Source organism: Capricornis sumatraensis, chromosome 10, assembly GCF_032405125.1.
Source record: "Capricornis sumatraensis isolate serow.1 chromosome 10, serow.2, whole genome shotgun sequence".
NCBI classification, from domain to species: Eukaryota; Metazoa; Chordata; class Mammalia; order Artiodactyla; family Bovidae; genus Capricornis; species Capricornis sumatraensis.
Window position 1 is genome coordinate 1,268,320 of NC_091078.1, and position 19,783 is coordinate 1,288,102.

The 19,783-nt window shown below is 56.5% G+C and overlaps 2 protein-coding genes across 4 annotated transcripts in view; one reads left to right on the forward strand and one right to left on the reverse strand.

The window, feature by feature from the left end:
- Positions 1–18,160, forward strand: part of RASSF4 (Ras association domain family member 4) — a 34,446-nt gene extending 16,286 nt beyond the window's left edge. The window contains exons 4-11 of one of the 2 annotated variants that reach the window (XM_068982128.1): positions 5,758–5,891; positions 7,267–7,358; positions 8,305–8,462; positions 13,449–13,550; positions 13,830–13,881; positions 14,469–14,590; positions 15,414–15,511; positions 16,719–18,160. In XM_068982128.1, the coding sequence (XP_068838229.1) occupies positions 5,758–5,891; positions 7,267–7,358; positions 8,305–8,462; positions 13,449–13,550; positions 13,830–13,881; positions 14,469–14,590; positions 15,414–15,511; positions 16,719–16,779 (819 nt within the window). In that variant the 3' untranslated portion in view covers positions 16,780–18,160. The remainder of the gene's footprint in view (positions 1–5,757; positions 5,892–7,266; positions 7,359–8,304; positions 8,463–13,448; positions 13,551–13,829; positions 13,882–14,468; positions 14,591–15,413; positions 15,512–16,718) is intronic. The other variant, XM_068982129.1, reaches the window with a different exon arrangement.
- On the reverse strand, positions 598–3,117 carry DEPP1 (DEPP autophagy regulator 1). 2 transcript variants are annotated; one of them, XM_068982131.1, is made up of 2 exons: positions 2,956–3,117; positions 598–2,374 (listed from the first exon to the last, which is right to left on the reverse strand). In XM_068982131.1, exon 2 carries the CDS (start codon positions 2,345–2,347, stop codon positions 1,721–1,723), a length of 627 nt encoding a protein of 208 aa, XP_068838232.1. In that variant the 5' UTR covers positions 2,348–2,374; positions 2,956–3,117; the 3' UTR covers positions 598–1,720. The 2 variants fall into 2 exon arrangements, with proteins under 2 accessions (XP_068838232.1, XP_068838231.1); XM_068982130.1 differs by having other exon boundaries at positions 598–2,381.
- Positions 18,161–19,783: the final 1,623 nt, after the last annotated feature.

Here is a 19,783-nt window from a genome sequence, read left to right on the forward strand (position 1 = left end):
CCCAGGCCTCTCCTTGGCCCTGTCTGATCTCCCGAAATGCGGCAGTGTGATTTCTGAGCTTGCAGGATTAGCAACGTCATCCTGGTTTCCGCTGCTTCACTGTAAGGCTGGCCCAGTGAGCCCAGCACATCCCGTCACCAGCCACACACCCACCCAGGAGGTCAGCCCTGCTCATCACCTCCTACGGATGTTCCAACCAATGCCTGTTCCACACATATTTGCTGCAGAAGGTCAGGGACCCGGAGGTTTGAGCCAACCAGAGGCACAGCAGTAGTGGCCGCTGGGAATTTGTATATGGTGTTCGTAATTGCATCTCTGAGCTCACTTGTACTGTTTCCCCAGTCACTGTAGAATGTGAAGGATGGGCCTTGCTGTCCCCATGTTACAGATCAGGAAACTAACCACTAGTCAGGAACGTTTTCTTTTAAAACTTAAAATTACTATCATTCTAATAATTTTTTTTAACGTATGGTTTGCATTCTGCCTCTTCAGAGAACACACGTTAAAGAGGACTGATACGCACTGTAAACGTCCAAAGTGATTTTTGTAAATATTTAAAGTTGAAGGAAAGAAAGGGCAAACGAGAGGAAGGGAGGGAAGGGTGGATGGAGGCAGGGAGGGAGGGTAATTTGCTAGTCCACAGAGCAAGGAGGTGGGGGAAACTGAAGCAGGCCTCGCGCCCACCCGTGACCCCAGCTCTACCCTCTGCTCCTTTGTCCTGCCCACCCTGATGAGGGCAGCCAGCACTGGCCTGGCCCAAGATAACCCAGCAGCAGGCCTCAGGCCTGCGTCTTCTGATTGCTCCGATGGCCCCCTCCTCCCCGAGGAAGGCAGTCTGCGCCCTCCCCATTCCTCATCCTCACCCCCTTGCTTGCCAGACGCCTCTGGGAACTGAGGTTTGCCAGGCTGTGGGGACCCAGGGCTGGGGGTGGGGGCACCCATGGACATGTGGAATGAGGCTGTGGTCCCTGGACCCTGCCGTTCACCCCACGGATGAGAGGCCCTGGGTGAGGCGGTTGGGGGTGGGAACGAGTGGAGACAGAGCCGTGTGGTCTGGCGTGCGGTGCCCTGCAGGCCGGCCAGGGCAGGTTTTGGCTTGGCCGTCAGCGTGGGGAACGCTCCCAGGGCCACAGCAGGACTTCTGCGGTGGGGCCCCTGAGCCTCCCTGGGAAGCCCCAGGGGCCGACCCCCTGAAGCACAGGAGCTGCGCTTGCTGAGCCCCTCTGTTTGCTCATGGGCCCCCGGGGGGACTTGGGAGTGCCCAGGGCCAGGCTGTGACACCGCTGAGGGCCAAGGCTTTCTTTCTCCTCCCCCCTAACCTTCCTTGTTTCCCCACCTGTGAGGCCACCAGAGGCAGCAGCTGCTCCACGTGTGGCTCGTAACCTGCGGCCCCGGATGTGTGCGGGTCTTAGCACAACCTAGGAGGCAGGCCTCATTAATCACAGCTTACCCAGGAGAAAACTGAGGCACAGACACATTAAATAACTTGCCGAAGGTGATAAGCCAGTTAGGAGAGCCACAGGTGGGATAGGCTGTTATTCAAAGAAGGGGTCTCACTAGGACTTGCCAAAGCAGAGAGCCCCTGCAGAGCGGTGGTTCCCTCCCAAGAGACCTGCCAGGGGCAGTCCCCACCTGGGTGGGGGGGTGGTGGATAGGAAGGCGAGGTGTGGAGGAGACGCAGACCTGTGTGCTATTTACAGAAGTCTTTACTGGGGAGGTCTCAGAGTTCATGGATCACCGGGAGGTGCAAATAGAGAGTTCTGAGGATGCTGCTGTGGCGAGGGCTTGCGGGGACGCCCGCATCCTGTCCACGTCGCCCAGAAGCCTGGGAGCACTGGTGCCAGTCCCTCGACGTTCTCTGCAGAGAGTGCCCTGGAGCCTTGGCATCACTCAGCCTCCCTCTGGGGGTCCCTGGTGCCTTGCCACTGTCCGTCTGTCTGCGAGAAGCCCGGGAATCAGCGGAGGGTCCAGTCCTCCGTGGTACATCCCTTCTACTTGGCTGCTTCTCCTGAGACTCCCCAAAGAGCCAGTCCAGGGGATCCACAGTGCCAGTCCCAGGCAGGGAGGGCTGCTGGCCAGTGAAGCGAGTGGTGATGCCCTGTAGAGACCCAGCGGGGCAGCTCTGCGCACAGGAGCGGGCTGGCCGGTGGGGTCTGCTGGGTCGCACCCTGGCTGCAGCTTCATCCAGCATGGAGCTGGGCTGTGCCAGCTGACAAATGGACCTCACGTAGTCCTCCAGGCTGGGCGAGGCGGGGGGCTCCTCTCCAGCCCCTCCGGGTAGCATCTCCTCCGAGGTCTCCCGAATTGTGGGCAGGAGAGCCACAGAAAGCCAGAGCCGGGACCTCATGGCTGCCGGTGACAGGGAGGCAGCAACCTGTGGGCTGACAGAGGACCTGGGGTGAGGGACTGCTGGCCATCCTGACACCCTTCCACGTCCCCTCCCCCATCTGAGGTCACCTGGGTGAATCAGAAGCTTGAGAGCAGTTTAAAGTCTGCAGCTCCAAGACCAGGCTCGAACTCCTGGGCTCTTAATGCTGACATCCCTAAGACTCTAGCGTTACTGTGGTTCAAGAACCTGTGCAAATCAGAGAGCCCCGCTTCATGGGGCTGGAGTCTGAGGAAACCTGGGTTTAAAACCAAACCTGGGTTTAAAAACCAAACAGCCGTTCCTGACCCAGGGTTCTTTGGAAAAGTCACCTCTCCAAGCCTCCACTTCTCGGTAAAATAGGGTTGTGAGAACACCTCTCAAGGGTGCTGGGAAAACGCGGAACATCTCCCTCCGGGGAAACGCCTCTGAATATAAAGCCCCTCAGCAGCTGCTGCCACCGCTGTCAGCTGCATCCTGGGCGCGAACCCGCAGTGAGGCAGGGCACGTCCCAGGCTGAGAGCTGCCCGCAAACATACCCAACGCGGTTTTGTTTTACCTCTAACCAGAGAGCAGTGGCCCTCCCTTACCTGTAGCTGGCAGGGGAGATGGGTGAGCAAGGAAGCCCTCAGGAAGCACCCAGGAAACTCAGGGCCAAGGGCCCAGGGTCGAGGAGCTGGAGCTGGTGTCCAGAGCCAGATTGCTGCAAGAGGGACAAGGAGGACGACGCGCCAGGGCTCTGCCCAGAGTGAGAGCCTCCCTGAGCTGTCTGGCAAGCCTCGGGGCCTGGCCGCTGCTTTTATACCTTTCCACCGGCAATCAATTACTGTCACACAGAGCCAAAAATAGCAGTGCTCAGGAAGGCTCTCAGAGGAAAACAGCTTGGCGGGCGGGGTCTGACCCAGCTGCCAGCTCGGAGCAAGTGTTTGCACCCGTGGGAGGTTCTGGGAATGTTTACTCCGCAGGGCAGGGGTTGGGTAGCCACAGCTCCTGGCCATCTCAGAGCACTGGCAGGGCCAGGGGCCTCCACTGGACTCCACAGCGGCCCTCGGCTCTGCCATCTCTGCCTAGAAGCATTCTTTGGTACATCTTACACCAGCACCCCGACACCCCAGTCACTCTGGCCCAGTGCTGGCTTTGACTGAGCCCCGGGCCTGCGTCAGACACAGCGATGCGGAACTCAGCCTGGAGATGGCTGAGGCCGGGCTTCCTTGGGCTTGCTGAGCCTTGGGCTATGCTCACCTTCCTCTGGGACCAGGGGCAGCCTGCGGGGTCCTGGTCTTGCTGCTTCACACACGAGGAGCTGTCAGATGAGGACGGGCTTGTGTATTTGTTGCTGGCTATCTAACCAGTACACCTGTGCACCAGCAACTACTCTAGGTACAGAGAGCATAGCAATGAGCAAGTTGTTCTGTCCTTCACCCAGAGAGCGGGTCAGGTCTCGGCTTTCAGACTTGGCTTCAGACACCACCGTCAGATGTTGACACATTGCTGGAGAGAGCCTCCGCTCCACCAAGAACAGCTCATGTCCACTTGCAGACATGTTTATCCATAGATACCCACCCCACGGCGGACTCTGGCTGGAGGAACATGAAAAAAACCATAGCCGCAGACCAGCTGCTGCTCTGGGGCAAGGCTGGGGTGGGGTCCGTGAGGCTGGACATGCTGAGGCCAGGCCTTCAAAGACGGTTCTGGGGACCCCACTGTGAAGAAAGATGTGGGGGCTTGGTCTGGGGAAGCGAGGGGCTGGGGCAGAGCTGCTGCCTGAGGTCAGGGCTGAGCCATGCTGGGGACCAGCTGCCTCGTGCAACTCACATCTGGTGTGCCTGCAAAGCCACCAGGGGGGCCCCGGGTCTGAGCTCCCCTTCCCTGGATGGAGGGGACGCCCTCTCGGCCTGCAGCTTTCTCTGTTCTTATCAGAGGAAACCCACAGCAGAGGAGAGGGACCGCCTTCACCACCCACTCTGGGTCTTCTCACCACCCTCCCAGGGCCGCTGACTCGTTGAGCCCGTCCAGCCTCTCCTCCACAGGGATGGTTGGGCGCCTCCTCGTGCCTGTGCAGCCTCAGTGGTCGTCAGGGGCTCTGGGTGTTCCTGTTGTTACTTGTTTTCTTCTCTAGCAAATGGTGCAAGGCCGTTCCAGAAAGCTGTGTGTGTTTTTGATAACCTTGAACAGAAGAGAACTATTTTCTTTGTGGATGGCAGGGTGTTTTTAAACTATTACTAACTAACCATGAAATCAATACTGCAAGACACCCCTGTAAGTGTTGCCAGGAATATGAAACTCCCACAGTCTCTCTGATCTCACAGTTTTCAGTGCCAGCAAGGAGAAAGAAACGGCGCTGATGAATCTATTACAGAATGGTGCTTGAGAGAGCGCGGGGAGAATGATGTTTAAGTTCATTGCCAAAAGACCCGTATCAGAGCGGACTAGGAGCAGGTAGCTGGGGAGACCTGACTCGGCTGAAGGGTGAGGCTGAGAAGGTTTCTGGCAGGTGCTCTGAGGGTGCAGACAAGGCAGCCTGGCCAGGAGCGCGTGTGGGCTTGATCAGCTTGGCACAGGGGAGTTGGAGGTGGTTGTGTGCAGACAGAAGCCTGAAATAGGTCAAGAAACAGAATCGAGGACCCGAGGGGAGCGAGTGGGAGCCGGCTGCGAGTGCTTCTGGAGGACTCTGTTAATCAGGACCTCAGGCTTTGGCAGCAGATGAGTGGCTGTGCCACCTGCAGACCTTGGAGAATTAGGGCTGGTCAGGCACCCAGGCTGGGAGCTGTTGTTGGTACCCTGAGTGTGTGTGCCACCAGTGGGGTGCGGGACTGGCCATACCCCAGGTGGTGAGGAAGGCAAGACTGGCCTTGAGGGAAGAGGCCAGCTTGGAAATCGGGGGTGGGGACCATGCTGGTCCTGCTCAGCTCTAGTGGGCACGGGATCCAGTGCCCTTGGCACATTCCCAGCGGGACCAGGTGACCGTGGCCCCCCGAGCAGGCGCAGCGCTGGGCAGAGAGCTGGCCCGTGTTGCACCGGTGTCTGCACAGCTGTGCTTCCCTGGGGCGTGTTTCCTTGCGGCCGTGTGGACGTGCCTGCGGGGCAGCAGCTGCGTTCCTGTGGGACACCTGACTCAGCGCCCTGTCCCAGCCCCTGCGCCCGAGCGGTGGAAGGGCACGCCTCAGGCTTCCTCTCCAGCCCGGGCCTCGTGCCTTAGAGCACAGAGAAATTCACAGGCCTTCCCCTAGAGGAAGACGGGACCCTTGGGATGAGAGGCTGCATCTGGGGGCCTGAGTGCACAGGGGGGTCCCGTGAGCGGGGGCTGACTTCTGAGTGGGCTGTGAGGGTGGTCAGTGACCCCTGAGTGCGGCTGCTCTGAGAGGAGGGGCTGAGCGTGTGGGTCCCCACAGGAGGAAGGGGCTCTGATCATCGAGGGGCTCCTCAACATTTCCTGGGGACTGAAGCGGCCCATCCGGCTCCAGATACAGGATGACAGGGAGCGTGTGCACCTCTCCTGGACACCCGGACAGTCCAGCTGCCATCTGTGAGTGCCCGCTGGGTGGGGCGGGCCCAGGTGGTCTCCATGACAACCTAAAATTACTGCTTGGAGTGTGCGGGGCCAAGAGGTTGATCTCTGTCTCTGCATGAAAGCCCCGTTTCTGTCTGGGGCGGGAGGTGGGAGGGTAACCCACCCTCAACCCGGTCACTCCTGTCACCCCTTGACTGCCTCAGCCCAGGACCTCAGCTGCCAACCTGAAGCCTCACCCCAAGTGGTTCTTCTCCATGACAACCAAGTCACCCCCCTTCCTGGAGAGCGACCCAGGCTGCCCTCACCTCCACTTGCGCTTCTCAGACATTCCTCGTCTGTAAGAGAAAGAGGCCTCTCAAAGCCGTCTGCAAGCCAAGCCTCTCAGCACCTCCTGTTCTGCCCTAAAACACACAGGTTTAGCCTCCAACGGCTCTGCTTTTATTTCAATATCAGAATTTATTTTTACAAATTTATCAGAATTTATTTATATCAGGTTTATCTGAATATATTAAGAACGTTTTGATCAGGATAAAATGGTTTTCTACCTGTCTTAACAGACGTTTGCCTCTTCCCACCCAAAGATGGGCAGTAAGCTGCTGAGTTTCGCTTGCTTCCACACGTAATAAGTCCTTCTAAGAGTCGGAAATTCAAAACACGTTCCCTTCGAAATTCAAGTAAAGTGGCTGCTCTCATCGCCCTTTGCAGGCCGGCGCCCCGGTGCTTCCCCAGATGTCCCTGGTCCCTCGCGTGGACCTGGGGCCTCAGAGCCTCAGGTTAGGGTGGGCTCCTTACGAAGGAGGTGAAAGCGGTCACGCGAGCAGCCCCGGACAAGGCCCCGCAGAGGCCCCTCAGTGCTGGCTTGGCTCCTCCGTCCATTCCCCCCAGGCTCCCCTCCCGGTGTGGCCACTTCCCATCTCGCCATCCCTCCTCCAGTCCAGTGCTGGCTGCCCTGGCTTGGAGTCCGCCTTTCTCGAGGCCTGGCGGTTAGCCCCCTCCAGGATGCTGCTGCCCTACTCCCCGGGCCAGGCTGCAGCCCAGAGGGGCCAGAAGGCAGCCCAGAGTGCCCACTCGGCACGCGGCCGCAGAAGCCGACCGCCTCGGCCTGGCGCCCAGCACGGGTCTGTGTGTGTCCATCTGTCCGTACCCCGGGGCCTAGAACAGGCCACTCAGGTCTGCAGGGCAGACTCCCTCTCCTTCCAGCAGACACGGGCAATCTTTTGCTTTTCTTTTTATCTTTTACGTTGACCATGTGTGAAATCCCGGCCTCAGCTCGGCCCGCCCTGCTTCCAGCCTGTGTCTGGCCCGCAGAGGCAGCCGGCCTCCTTCTCTTTGATCTGAACCACCTTTCTCTGCCAGCAACCCTCTCAGCACCATGACTGTCTCTTTTCAGGAAGGAGCCACCTGTTCAAGATGGCAGAGTCACTGCCCAGGAACCCAGCGTTCAGGCTGGGCCCCAGGAGGAGAGTTCCAGAGACAGATCAGGTCAGTGGGGCCTCGAGCAGCCCAGGGCCCGATCAGGTCAGTGGGGCCTCGAGCAGCCCAGGGCCCGGTCCCACGCATCTGGGGTGGGGGGGGGGGGCTGGCTCATGACCGCCATCTCTGGAGATCAGCTTTGTGGAGTAGCAAAGAGTGGCTTCGTTTGCCTTCAAGAGCGTGTGTGCTAAGCTGTTTTGGTCGTGTTAGACTCTTTGTGACCCCATGAACTGTAGCCCGCCAGGCTCCTCTGTCCATGGAGTTCTCCAGGCAAGAATACTGGAGGGGGTTGCCATGCCCTTCTCCAGGGGATCTTCCTGACCCAGGGCTGAAACCCACATCTGTAATTCCTGCACGGCAGGCAGATTCTTTACCAGTGAGCCACCAGGGAAGCCCAGCCCCTGCTCAGTCTCTCCTCAGCACAAGGCGTTCTTTCTGACTCCTCTCCCAAGGACAGGGAAGAGGAGGCGTCCAGAGGCGATGCAGCTGTCTGCATCCCTGCAACGTGCTGCCTTCTGAAAAGGAGAGCATCTGCAGAGAACGCGGCTCTCCCCTGGCCCTGCGGGCCTCTGGGGCCTCTTCCCCAGCCGCCAGGATCCGCGCCTGGGAGTCTGTCCTCTCTGCACCTCCTCCTGGACTCAGTGAAGGGCTTGCCCAGAGGACAGGGCTGGGGCTGTCAAAGTCCTGCTCTGGGTCCCTGGAGCTGGAGGCCCAGAGGCTATGGCCGTGTGGCATGGTGACACAGGTTATCCTGTCTGGGGGTCACCTTTCCTGTCTGCAGAACGGCCATCACACTGGTTGGACCCCAGCCCCCATCACAGGGCCAGTGCTCACACTGCCGTCTCCTGCAGCCCAGTGTGCCAGGGAGCCAGCTTCACACGCGGCAAAGAGGCTGCTCTGTCGCCACTGCAGGCCCCGTCCTGAGCCCGACCCCCTCGTCCATTTCTCGCCACAGAGCCAGCGGAGGAGGACGAGGGGACCCCACAGCTGATGCGGACCAAGAGCGACGCAGCCTGTGTGATCCAGAGGCGGCCCAGGAGCCGAGCGCCCGGTGAGGCCCAGAGGATCCGGCGGCACCGCTTCTCCATCAACGGGCACTTTTACAACCACAAGGTGATGGCCCAGCCTGGCCTCTCCCCTGGGCCCTGAAGCCGAGGCTTAGAGAGCCAGCCCCAAGCACCATGCAGCCATTGGGCCTTCTGCAGTGGGGGCCCCTCGGTGGTCACGCCTGAATTCACCCTCAGCAAAACCCTGGTAGGCTTCCCAGGTGGTGCCAGTGCAGAAGACGTAAGAGACGCAGGCTGGATCCCTGGAGGAGAGTGTGGCAGCCCACCCCCGTATTCTTGCCTGGGAAATCCCACGGGCAGAGAAGCTTGGGGGGGCTACAGTCCAAGGGGTCGCAAAGAGTCAGACACAACGGAAGCGACTTAGCCCGCATGCACAGCGCTGGTATGCAGGCGAGGCAGTGCCTGTGTCCTGATGGAGAAACAGGCTCAGGAGGACAATTGTCTTGCCCCAAATAACATCTCACTTCATGACCACAAAGCCTGTCTTTTTCCCACCACACGCTCAGTTCATTCTCACAAACTGCATGAATATCTGGAGGACGACGCTAAATTTGTCTTCACCAGGGCACTTGTCTGTCAGGTTCCCACCCAAGGTCGGTTCATTGTTTGAGGGGAATACCGCGTCCCTACTGTTATTGTCGGTTGGTAGATTACGCCAGCTGGGTCGCGGTGTGCCGCGGAGCATGTGTGAAGGGTCCCAGAGAACTCACACAGCTCCTGATTCCCAGCACTTAGCCTTTTGTCCTAGCCTTTTGTCCAAGTATGTATTGTACTGACCTCAGGAAAAAAAGATCTCCTTCCCCTGATGACATCATTCCATAAACAAACCCAACTGTAAAAAGGAGAAGTGGATTGTTGCTATAAATGGCACGCATGGCAGTGTGGGTGAGGCCCTGAATGGAGCGTCCTGCCCTGGAGCACATCCCGCAGCGCTGGGAAGCTGGAAGCCAGGGCTTCCAGGCTCAGCAGCTGCCCTTCCTGATAGGTGGTGGGTGACTCATGGGATGGGGGAGCTGGGCGAAGGGAGGTCTTGGGTCAGATCCGAAGCACAGTCATACAGGGGAGGTCTGCTCGGAGCCATTCAAGCCACTCTTGCAGTACCCTGCACTTGGGGATGAAGAATTCAGCAAGGCGGGCTGAAGGGACCCTGCTCCATCATCAGGACCTCCCTCCACTCCACACTAGGTTTACAGTGAGTGTTACTGAGGAACAATAGGTTATCTTCACTGAACCTAGGAGGCGAGTGTGTCTGTCACTCTGCTGCTGCTGCTGAGTCACTTCCGTCATGCCCGACTCTGTGCGACCCCAGAGACGGCAGCCCACCAGGCTCCCCCGTCCCTGGGATTCTCCAGGCAAGAACACTGGAGTGGGGTGCCATTTCCTTCAATGCATGCAAGTGAAAAGTGAAAGTGAAGTCACTCAGTCGTTAGCGACCCCATGGACTACAGCCCACCAGGCTCCTCCGTCCATGGGATTTTCCAGGCAAGAGTGCTGGAGTGGGGTGCCACTGCCTTCTCCGTGTCAGTCACTCAGTCACGTCCAACTCTTTGTGACTCCATGGACTGTACTCTGCCAGGCTTCTCTGTCCATGCGATTTACCAGGCAGAAATACTGGAGTGGGTAGCCATTCCCTCCTCCAAGAGATCTTCCTGGCCCAGGGATTGAACCCAGGTCTCCTGCACTGCAGGCAGGTTCTTTACCATCTGAGCCACCAGGGAAGACCAAATCTAGGAAAACCAGGAGTATTTGAGAGTAGTTTGCTCAGAGCGGGAGGGGAAGGCAGGGCTGAAGTTAAACAGAGATTAAGAATGTCTGGATTAGCCAAAGGATCAGCCATCTAACTTGGGCTTTTTTTTTTAACATAGACCGTTTTTAGTCTTTATTGAATTTGTTGCCATATTGCTTCTGTTTTACGCTTGGTGCTTTTTGGCCACAAGGTATGTGGGATCTTAGCTCTCTGCCCAGGGGTCAAACCCAGCCCCCTGCACTGGAAGGCAAAGTCTTAACCCCTGGACTGCCAGGAAAGTCCCCGACTTGGGTATGCTTTACATGCTGTTCCAAAGAGGTTTAGTCTGCAAAGTGTAAAGTAACCACCATTTGCCAATATTTGAATAAATACTGGTATGCTACTTTAAGGGACTATCTGAAAATTTAGAAAGATTCTTTGCATGGATTTAGGAGAAGGCAATGGCACCCCACTCCAGTACTCTTGCCTGGAAAATCCCATGGACGGAGGAGCCTGGTGGGCTGCAGTCCACGGGGTCGCTAAGAGTCAGACACGACTGAGCGACTTCACTTTCACTTTTCACCTTCATGCACTGGAGAAGGAAATGGCAACCCGCTCCAGTATTCTTGCCTGGAGAATCCCAGGGATGTGGGAGCCTGGTTGGCTTCCATCTATGGGGTCACACAGAGTCAGACACGACTGAAGCAACTTATCAGCAGCAGGCTCATTCTAATTCTACATTCCTAAAAAAAAAAAGGAGGTTTTTATGACTCAAGGCACTGAATTGTAGGCTTTATCTTCAGTACATTCTCCTCTCCTCTAAGAGGTGTGTTGGGCACTTTAAACCTTACATTAGTCGTTGCAAATGTCACAGGGACGCGGAGAAGTCCGAACACCCTGTAGCCTTTGCAGTGAACCAAAGTGAACAGTCGGGGCTTTCATCGCAGCCTTCCGCTTCCCTTGGTGCCATCCTGCCAAGAAGGGCTTCTTAGCCAGCCAGACCTACACTCGACGCGCTAGACAGGGTGGCTGTTCCCCAAGTCACAGACTTACCTGCCACATGTGGGTCCATTCTTCCAGGCAAACTCGGTGCCTTCACGAACTAGTGTCGCAGGCATGTTGGACAGTTGATTCACATCTGAAGGAGCAAGGGGCTCCCTTTTTTGCTCCTCGCTCCGCATCCATTCAGAATCAGTGTCCTTAGAAATTAGGTAACAAAGTACTTGAGTCACAGGCAACAATTAAAAAATAATAACAATAATAAATTCCTAGAATGAACTTTCTGGAGTTGTTATTCCAGGTTTTATTTCTTAGAACTGTACACTATTGCTCCACTTCATTATCTTCTAAGACAGCTCTTACTCACAGTAGTGTTGGCTTGATTTCCAGAGTGGGTAGACTTGGTACCTGTTTTCAGTGCTTTGCCCGTCGGACTCAAGTGGGTTCTGTGAGGGAGAAACCACTGTGGGTAGAGATGGGAAAAGAGCCACGGGACCTTTGTTCCTACTTGGAGCTGGTTGGTCTCTTCTTGAGAAGAGAGTTCAGGCAAGAGAAACACGGCGTCTTGTTGACATGACCTTTCTTCTCCAAGAGACAGCCTGACTCCTCTGTTTCATATTTCTTAGAAACTCGGACTTTCTGTACCGCCCAGTCATTCTACATCTCAACTGTGGAGAAAGCAGATCTGGGTTTGAGGCTGGCTCTAGTACTTGGACCTCAGCTGGGGACGCTGAGCAAAGCCCTCATGTACCCTGAGCCCCAGTACATCCTGGGGAAAGCCGAGCTAGGACCGTACAGGAGGAATGTGTGAACTGGAATTTGGTTTCGGAAAGCAAGGAGGAGCTTGCCCACAGGGAAGTCAGACACAAAGGGAGGACCCTGTGCCATGCTGGTGGAGCATGAGGCTTGGGGCAGCTCTGCCCTTTCTGGACGGGTGACTCCGATGAGCGACTAACCTCTCCAAGCTCCATGTACTTCTAAGGACTGTTGTGAGGATTAAATCAAGAATCTATATAAAGTGTTTAGCAGGGCTAGTACCTGATTAGTGACCATTAAGGGCTTAATAAGCTTTAAGTTTATTCCCTGGAAATTCCTGGTGACTTCACGTATGGTGTCTCATGAACAAAAGCAGCATACCTGCGAGAATACCACGGGCGCCCAAAACTGTGCAGGAGCCGTGTGGCGGGAGCACGGGATGCTTGGGAGGGAGCCACACGCCACACGCGCCACACGCGCCACATGTGGAAGGAGCTGCAGACACCACCGTCTAGGCTGTGGCGTGTGCGGTGATACAGTGCCGCTCAAGGTTTACCCTACAAATAGCATCCCGGGGCATTCTCAAACGCAGATGCCGACCCAGGAGTCTGCACCAGGGAGCCTGAGACTGTGTACTGACACGGCTGGTCCAGAACACACTTCGAGTTGCAAAATGTTTGAAAGGTTGTTCCTTTGGGCAATAGGGTGGAAAATGGATCGAAAGGGCTGAGACTAGAGAGGAAATTTTGGGAAGCTGATGCAGTATAAACAGAGGGCCTCACCGCAGGCAAGCTGGGAGAACAGAGCAAAGAGAACAGATTTGAGAACCTTTAGCCTTAGAATCAGCAGACACTTGGTGATTTGGTTCTAGAAAGAGTAGAGAGACTCGCTCCCCAGCTCCTCGTGGATGACCCTCATGGCCCTTGTTATTGTTCAGTCACTCTGCTGCTGCTGAGTTGCTCAGTCGTGGCCGACTCTGTGCGACCCCATGGACGGCAGCCCACCAGGCTCCTCTGTCCATGGGATTCTCCAGGCAAGAGCACTGGAGTAGGGTGCCATTTCCTTCTCCAGTGCGTGAAACTGAAAGTGAAAGTGAAGTCGCTCAGTCGTGTCTGACTCTTAGCGACCGCACGGAGTGCAGCCCACCAGGCTCCTCTGTCCATGGGGTTCTCCAGGCAAGAGCACTGGAGTGGGGTGCCATCGCCTTCTCTGGTTCAGTCGCTCCGTTGTGTACAATTCTTTGGGGCCCCATGCACTGCAGCACACCAAGCTTCCCATGGCCCTGGTTCCTAGAAAAAGGAGTTTGGCTCTTATAGGTCTGCAGGCATCTTTCTTAGAGGCCTCGTGCGATGTGAGCTGTCAAAGCTTCTCTGCTCATGACTGGATCTGGGTGCAGCTTGTGTGTGGATCTGTGCGGATGGACAGACACAGGTGATCGCAGAGCCCAGGTTCACCTGCTGTCCCAGGCTGCTCAGTGCCAGCGGGCTGACCGTATGCCCACACCCTGCCTGGTGTCAGCCCTGTGTCCCCTCTGGCCCCCTTCCTGTGCAGACCTCCGTGTTCACTCCCGCCTATGGGTCCACGACCAACGTGAGAGCCAACAGCACCATGACGACCCTCCAGGTGCTCACTCTGTTGCTGAACAAGTTCCGAGTGAGTCTGGCCGTGGGCAGCCTCGCCCCAGATGCTGGTGGCTGGCACTTTTGCTGGGGAGGGGGCTGGTGGAAGCCATGGCTCCTGGGAGAAGGCTGAACAGGTTTCCTCTGCTGAGCTAGCAGGAGAAATGCTCTGGGAATTTAAGGAGGCGGGGGCGGGGCGGGTCCCTGGGGATTTGTGTGTGTGGGTTTGGAGATGTGGTTACTGCCAGGGGCCCTTTCCTCTCTCTCCTGTCTTGAAAAGCCATGGTCTGACTCCCTGTCCCTGCTTGTGCAGGTGGAAAACAGCCCCAGTGAGTTTGCTCTCTACATCGTTCATGAGTCTGGGGGTAAGTGTCTGCCTTTGACTCAAGTCCCCATCCTTTTGGCAAGCTCACCGACTGAGCTCCTTCTCTGAGGGCTGAGCTGGCTTGTCCAGTGGGCACAGGGCAGGTGCCCTCCTGGCCTTGGGACATGCTGTGCCCCCACCACGGGCAACCCTCCCAGGCTTATATCCAGGCACACTTGTCATCGCTTTCGGAATCCCACCAGAACCACATGGTGAGCCGCTCTCTCCAGTAGGTTCAGTGAGGAGTGGGGAGGACTGTGCGTCTGGGTTTTCAGGATGGATGAGAAGCCCCTCACCCACTGAGAACTGCTGTTGCAGAGCTCGCACCGCACAGCCCTCTGTCCAGCGCTGCATGGCCTGGCCTCCCCAGGTCTGCTTCCCATGCCGGGCTCCTCCAGCCACGGTTCCTCTCTGAGCTGGGCCTTCACTGAAGGACGCGATCCACATCGTCAAGGCAGTGTCCACCACACAACATCTGGCAGCATTGCCAGGGCCCCTGGACATCTGTCTTCCATCCCATTCCCATCCTGGAACGAAGAGACACGGTCCTACCACCCCATGAATGTTGTCTACCATGTTCTTTTTCAGAGCGTACAAAGTTAAAAGACTGTGAGTACCCACTGATTTCCAGAATCCTGCATGGGCCCTGTGAGAAGATCGCCAGGATATTCCTGATGGAAGCTGACTTGGGCGAGGAGGTCCCCCACGATGTGAGTGGGGCTGAGGCATCCTGAGGCCTCTCCTGAGGGAGGGGCTGGGGGATGGCGTGGCAGACTCCTGTGAGCTCGGGCAGAGCCCCCTTGGGCAGTGCTTCCGGGCCCCCCATGGCCATCACAAAGTCCACCCCGTCTTCACGGTTTCATCCGTCTTGTTGCCATCAGCCACCACCAGATCCATCAGCTGGCCCAGGGGAGAAAGAAGTTGGGTCTTAGAAAACCATGCCCTGGCCTTTTCCATTCTTTCCAGACAGGTAGAGTCTTTTCCTTCACTGGAGTGCGTTTTGTTGTTATTTACATTAAAAAAAACAACAAAAGCTCCTTTCCTAGGGTCTAACTGCACCTTATGGAGAGGACCAAGTGTCTCAGGACATCTTGAGTCCAGACTAGGCAATGAGCACATTTCCAAACTCCGCTACACAGAATAGGCCTATAGGGTGTGGACTTCCAGAAGAAGGCCTGTGACCCTGTGTCCCTGGGGCCATTTGCAGACTAGTGAGTTCATTCTATTGTTGGGAACGGTGGCATTCCCACTGTCTCCACCCCCACCCCAGGGAACTCCCAGACTGACTCCGCTGGCTACTGAATGGTCTTCCTAAAACTCAGTGTAATCTTTCCTCCCAGGGATCACAGTGGCCTTAGGGATCAGAATGGGCTCCATCCTCCCATCCTGGTACACACAGAGCTGTGTTGGCGGGGTGGGAGGAAGACAGGCAGCCTCTTCCTTGGAGACAAGACCCTGCTGAATCGGCCACAAGGAAAAGAAAACACTTGGCCTCTAAGTTAAAGCACATTGAAATGTTCTTGGATTTTCTAGGTCGCTCAGTACATTAAGTTTGAAATGCCGGTGCTGGACAGTTTTGTTGAGAAATTAAAAGAAGAGGAGGAAAGAGAAATAAGCAAACTGACCGTGAAGTAAGCAGCCCTTGAATAGCCAGTCATGGGTCTGGAACTTCAGGGCAGGGGCGCAGTCGGAGCACCAGGCCCAGGGCTGCGAGAGCTCTCCCTGTGGTTGGGCCAGGCGTCCTCACGCAGTTCAGGGACACCTCCCCCTGGCCCCTTGCTCCGTAGTGCCACCAGACTGGGGTGACAGCCTGCCAAAATGGGGGCCTGCAGCCCAGCCCGCCCATCGAGCCTCGGCAGCCCCACTGTCACGGGACAGACACGAGCTGCTGAAACCGGGCAGGAGACTCGGGCAGCAGCGTGGGCCGGCCCTGGCCCAGGGCTGTGTGTTCTGTGGGCGGCACTGCCCAGGAGGTGCCGCCGGGGGGCCTGCCCGTGCACATTCAGCCTGGTCTGAAAAGTGCCGGTCCATGCTAGCGGGAGCGCCGAGCCTGCCCCAAAGCGGCAGTTATTGGGACTGCCTGTACCCACTGATGGTTGCAAGTGCAGGGGACCAGTTCAGTGGGCAGGTGAGTGGGTGCCACCTGCTGGCTCCTGGTGCCCGGCAGGGCCTGGCTGTGTGAGGTGAGGTCGCAAACCCCGATGGTCTGTGTCTCCCTCTGCGAGGGAAACTCGGTCCCAGAGTCCCTCTTAGGAAGGGAAGGAGGGCGGCCGCTCACCGTGAGAGTCTGCGGTCGGGGGACTATGTAAACCCTGGCTTCTGGCTGAATGTCCCTTTAAAAGGCTTCTGTGTGTACAGTCAGGCCCCACTCAGGCAGTCAGCGGAGACCTCAGCAGAGGGAACCGTGTCACTGTAGCGAGGAGGGACCTGGGGGTCACTCGGTGCACAGAGAGGGAAGGGCGGCCCGAGGTGAGGACGGAGTCTACACCACGTGACTGTGGAGCCAGGGCTCGGACAAAGCTTCCTGACCCCCCTGCTGCCCCATCTAATCCAGCACACTCCTGTCCGTACCGGAGACTCTTTGGAATACAAGGAGCATTCTCCTGTGAAGCTTGACAGGGTCTGCAGCCCTGTTTGACTGCTCCTCGAAGCCAGTGGCCTCGCAGGATGTGGGTCCCGGCTCTTCCTTCCCCTTGGCAGAGGAGAGATGGTGGCCACTAAGCAGCCGGTCGGGAGCCATGGGCCTCCAGCCCCAGCACCTCTGGGCTGCTCTGCTGTGCTCCTTGCGCCCTGTCCCCTCTGGTACCAGTGAATCCTCTCGGCTGTGTCTCCCTCCAGGTTCCAAGCCCTGCGTCTGACCATGTTACAGCGCCTGGAGCAGCTGGTGGAAGCCAAGTAGCCCAGCAGCACCTGCCCCTTCCGAAGCCCCCAGCAGCCACTGCACACTGACAGCCAGTGGCCGGGCCCCGGTTGGCCACGCAGATTGGTCGCAAGGCCGAGGGATCTGGCGTCTGTGCCTCTGCCTGTCCACCCGCCAGGCAGCCTGAGTCCCACGGCCCTGGCGCGTGGCTCCAAGCTGAGCACTCACAGGGCCCAGTCCTAAGCCTGAGGACCCAGGAGCTTGCTGGGTGGGGTCTGCATGTGAGATGGGCCTGGGCTGCGAGCAGCCCTGGAGCTGTGACATGAGCCGAGTTAAGAAACTAGATAGCATGGCCGGCCCTGTTCATGCCACACCTCTCCAACTCAGGGGAGCAGAACACGGTCTTGCTTCTAGATTGCGGGCTCCACCTGCTTCCCCAGTGCCTGGCCCAGAGTTACTGCAGAACCACAAGCCGTTATCCTCATCAAACACGTGAACCACTAGACCCTGTCCACCCTCGCCTCATGCCGCCGCTCAGAAACTCTGCTGGGATGTGCAGGAACTGCCAGCGGGTATGGGATGTGCGGTGCTCCCAGCTGTCACTTCACCATGGCGTGCCAGGTAGCGCCTCTGATGTCGCTCCATGAGCCTCGCATAGCTCAGTGCCCTGCCGGCAGAGGTCAGACCGAGAATAAGAGCGCCAGCAGCGCTCACTCTGAACTTCCCCGGCAACACCTGAAGGGACTCTTATAAGGAGCTCGCTGAAAGAAGCATGTCAACTGTATCACATTGAGGAGGTGACCCACATGACCCCGAAAGGATGCCTCCAGGGTGGGTGAGAGGCCAGGAGCTGTCTAGGGACTGCTGGCAGTGGCTTGGGAAGGCCACGCCGCGCCCGTCACTGCGCTCCTCGGACACTTGTGTGCCCCCTGCCCTCTCTGGGTGTGCGTCAGTACTTCCCATCAAAGGGCCACCACCGGGAAAAACTGTTCGAGGAGAAAGGGCTTTGAATCCCCTGGGGCCAAATCCAGAACAATTTGGGTCTGCCAGTTGATGGAAAAATTCTAGAATGACAAGAAGGCCTTGCAAGAATTATGCAAGAGTTTACAGTAGTCATGTGAGGTGTTTGTCCAAAACAGAGCAAACGAGACCAGATTCTCCCCATGGGGCCCATGAATTGTGGATTTAAAGGGAAAAACTATGAAGTCTCCCGAAGCCAGAAAGTCAACATGAGTGAGATTCCAACTCTGCCTCAATCAGCAGCTCCTCACCAGTGCCCATAAAGAGCAGAGCGTGGGAGCAGCTACGCCATTCGAGCCCACTGTTCAGGGTGAGCCCCATACCAGGACTGCCCCCACCTGGTGCCCTGCTCCCAAAGGCAGGTGCAGAGATGCCCCGGGGAGGCCGCCGCCGTTCCCGTCTCCTTTGTCCGCAGGGTTTCCTAGGTTCTCAATAAAGGTGTTGCCATGTGCAACCAAAGGAGTTAGGTCCAAGCTTTTTTTTTTCGCTTGTGTGTGTCCACCCTGACCTCTGCTCTGACCTCTGAAACTCTTGTCCTGCAGGACGTGTCACCAAGTTCGGTAGAGGAGCTAACGCTGAGCACAGCCTGCCGCTTTCGACGCTGACATGCCTCCTTCCTTTCCAGGCACATGCTTGGGACTGGTGTGGCCTGAGGACGGCGACAGCCGTAGGGCTCAGAGGAGGAGGTCTGTGGGCAGCCTGGACAGTAAGCGTTCGGGTCGCCCCGAATTGCAGAGTTCCAGCATCAGGGGCACCTCGGAATTTTCCGGGGCTCAGGGGGATGCAACAGGGTCTAGGAGATGGTAGAGAGCTGGTCAAACGGGGGTCCCCAGTAAAATAGTGAGATAGCTACCCAAAAGGCTTCCCTGGTGGCTCAGACGATAGAGTCTGCCTGCCGTGCAGGAGACCTGGGTTCAGTCCTTGGGTTGGGAAGATCCCCTGGAGAAGGAAATGGCAAACCCACTCTAGTATTCTTGCCTAGAAAATCCCATGGACGGAGCAGCCTGGCGGGCTACAGTCCATGGGTCACAAGAGTCGGACATGATAGATAAAACCACCACTAGCTTCCCAGACCATATGTATACGTGCAGGTCAAGGACAACAGCTGACCATCGTTCAGCAGTAACCCAGGGACAACTGCCTTGTGCCAGACCTGAGCTCAGCTCCAAAGGGACAAAGACAGTCTTGCTGCAGCCTGCATTCAGAGGCCTCCTAACTGGGAGACCAGGCCACACACCCTGCAGGGCCAGGGGATGTGCAGAGCAGAGAGATGGTGAAGCTGCCTGGAAGGAAGCCCAAGGCTGAGCCCCACTGGCCTAAGACAGCGTGTGAGACATTCCAGCCTGAAGATGCCCGCTAACCTTGCAGCAGACAGGGTCTGACACATGAAAAGCCATCAGATGAAGAAACCCTCTGTCAACATTCCCCAGTTTTGTTTTAGGGGGTTGGTTGGTTGGTTTTGTTTTTTCTTTTCAGCTGTTACAATATTGCTTCATTTAAAGCCTGTCTTGATAAGGGCCACTTGTGAAATAGAAAAGTTAGCGAAACTAACTTCTGAACAGCATAGCTAAGACATCTCTAACAAGGGGAAAGGTATAGTCATACCTTAGAGATACTGCAGGTTTGGTTCCAGAGCACTGCAATAAGGCAAATACCACGATAAAGTGAACCACAGATTGGTTTTCCACTGCGTATCGAAGTTATGCTTAAGCCCTCCTGTCACCTGTGAAGCGTGCAATAGCATCGTGTCCAAAAAACAAAGCATGTACCTTAATTTTAAAATACTTTATTGCTAAACAATGCTAACCATTCTCAGAGCCTTTGGCATAATCTTTTGCAACAATGACATTAAAGATTATTGATCATAGATCACTGTTATAAACATAATAATGACAGGCTTGAAAATTGCTATATCAACTGAAAAAAAAAAAACAGCCTAAAATTTGCGAGTTTTTTTAAAATTAGAGGATAATTACAATATTGTGATGATTTTTGCCATACATCAACATGAATTGGCATTGGT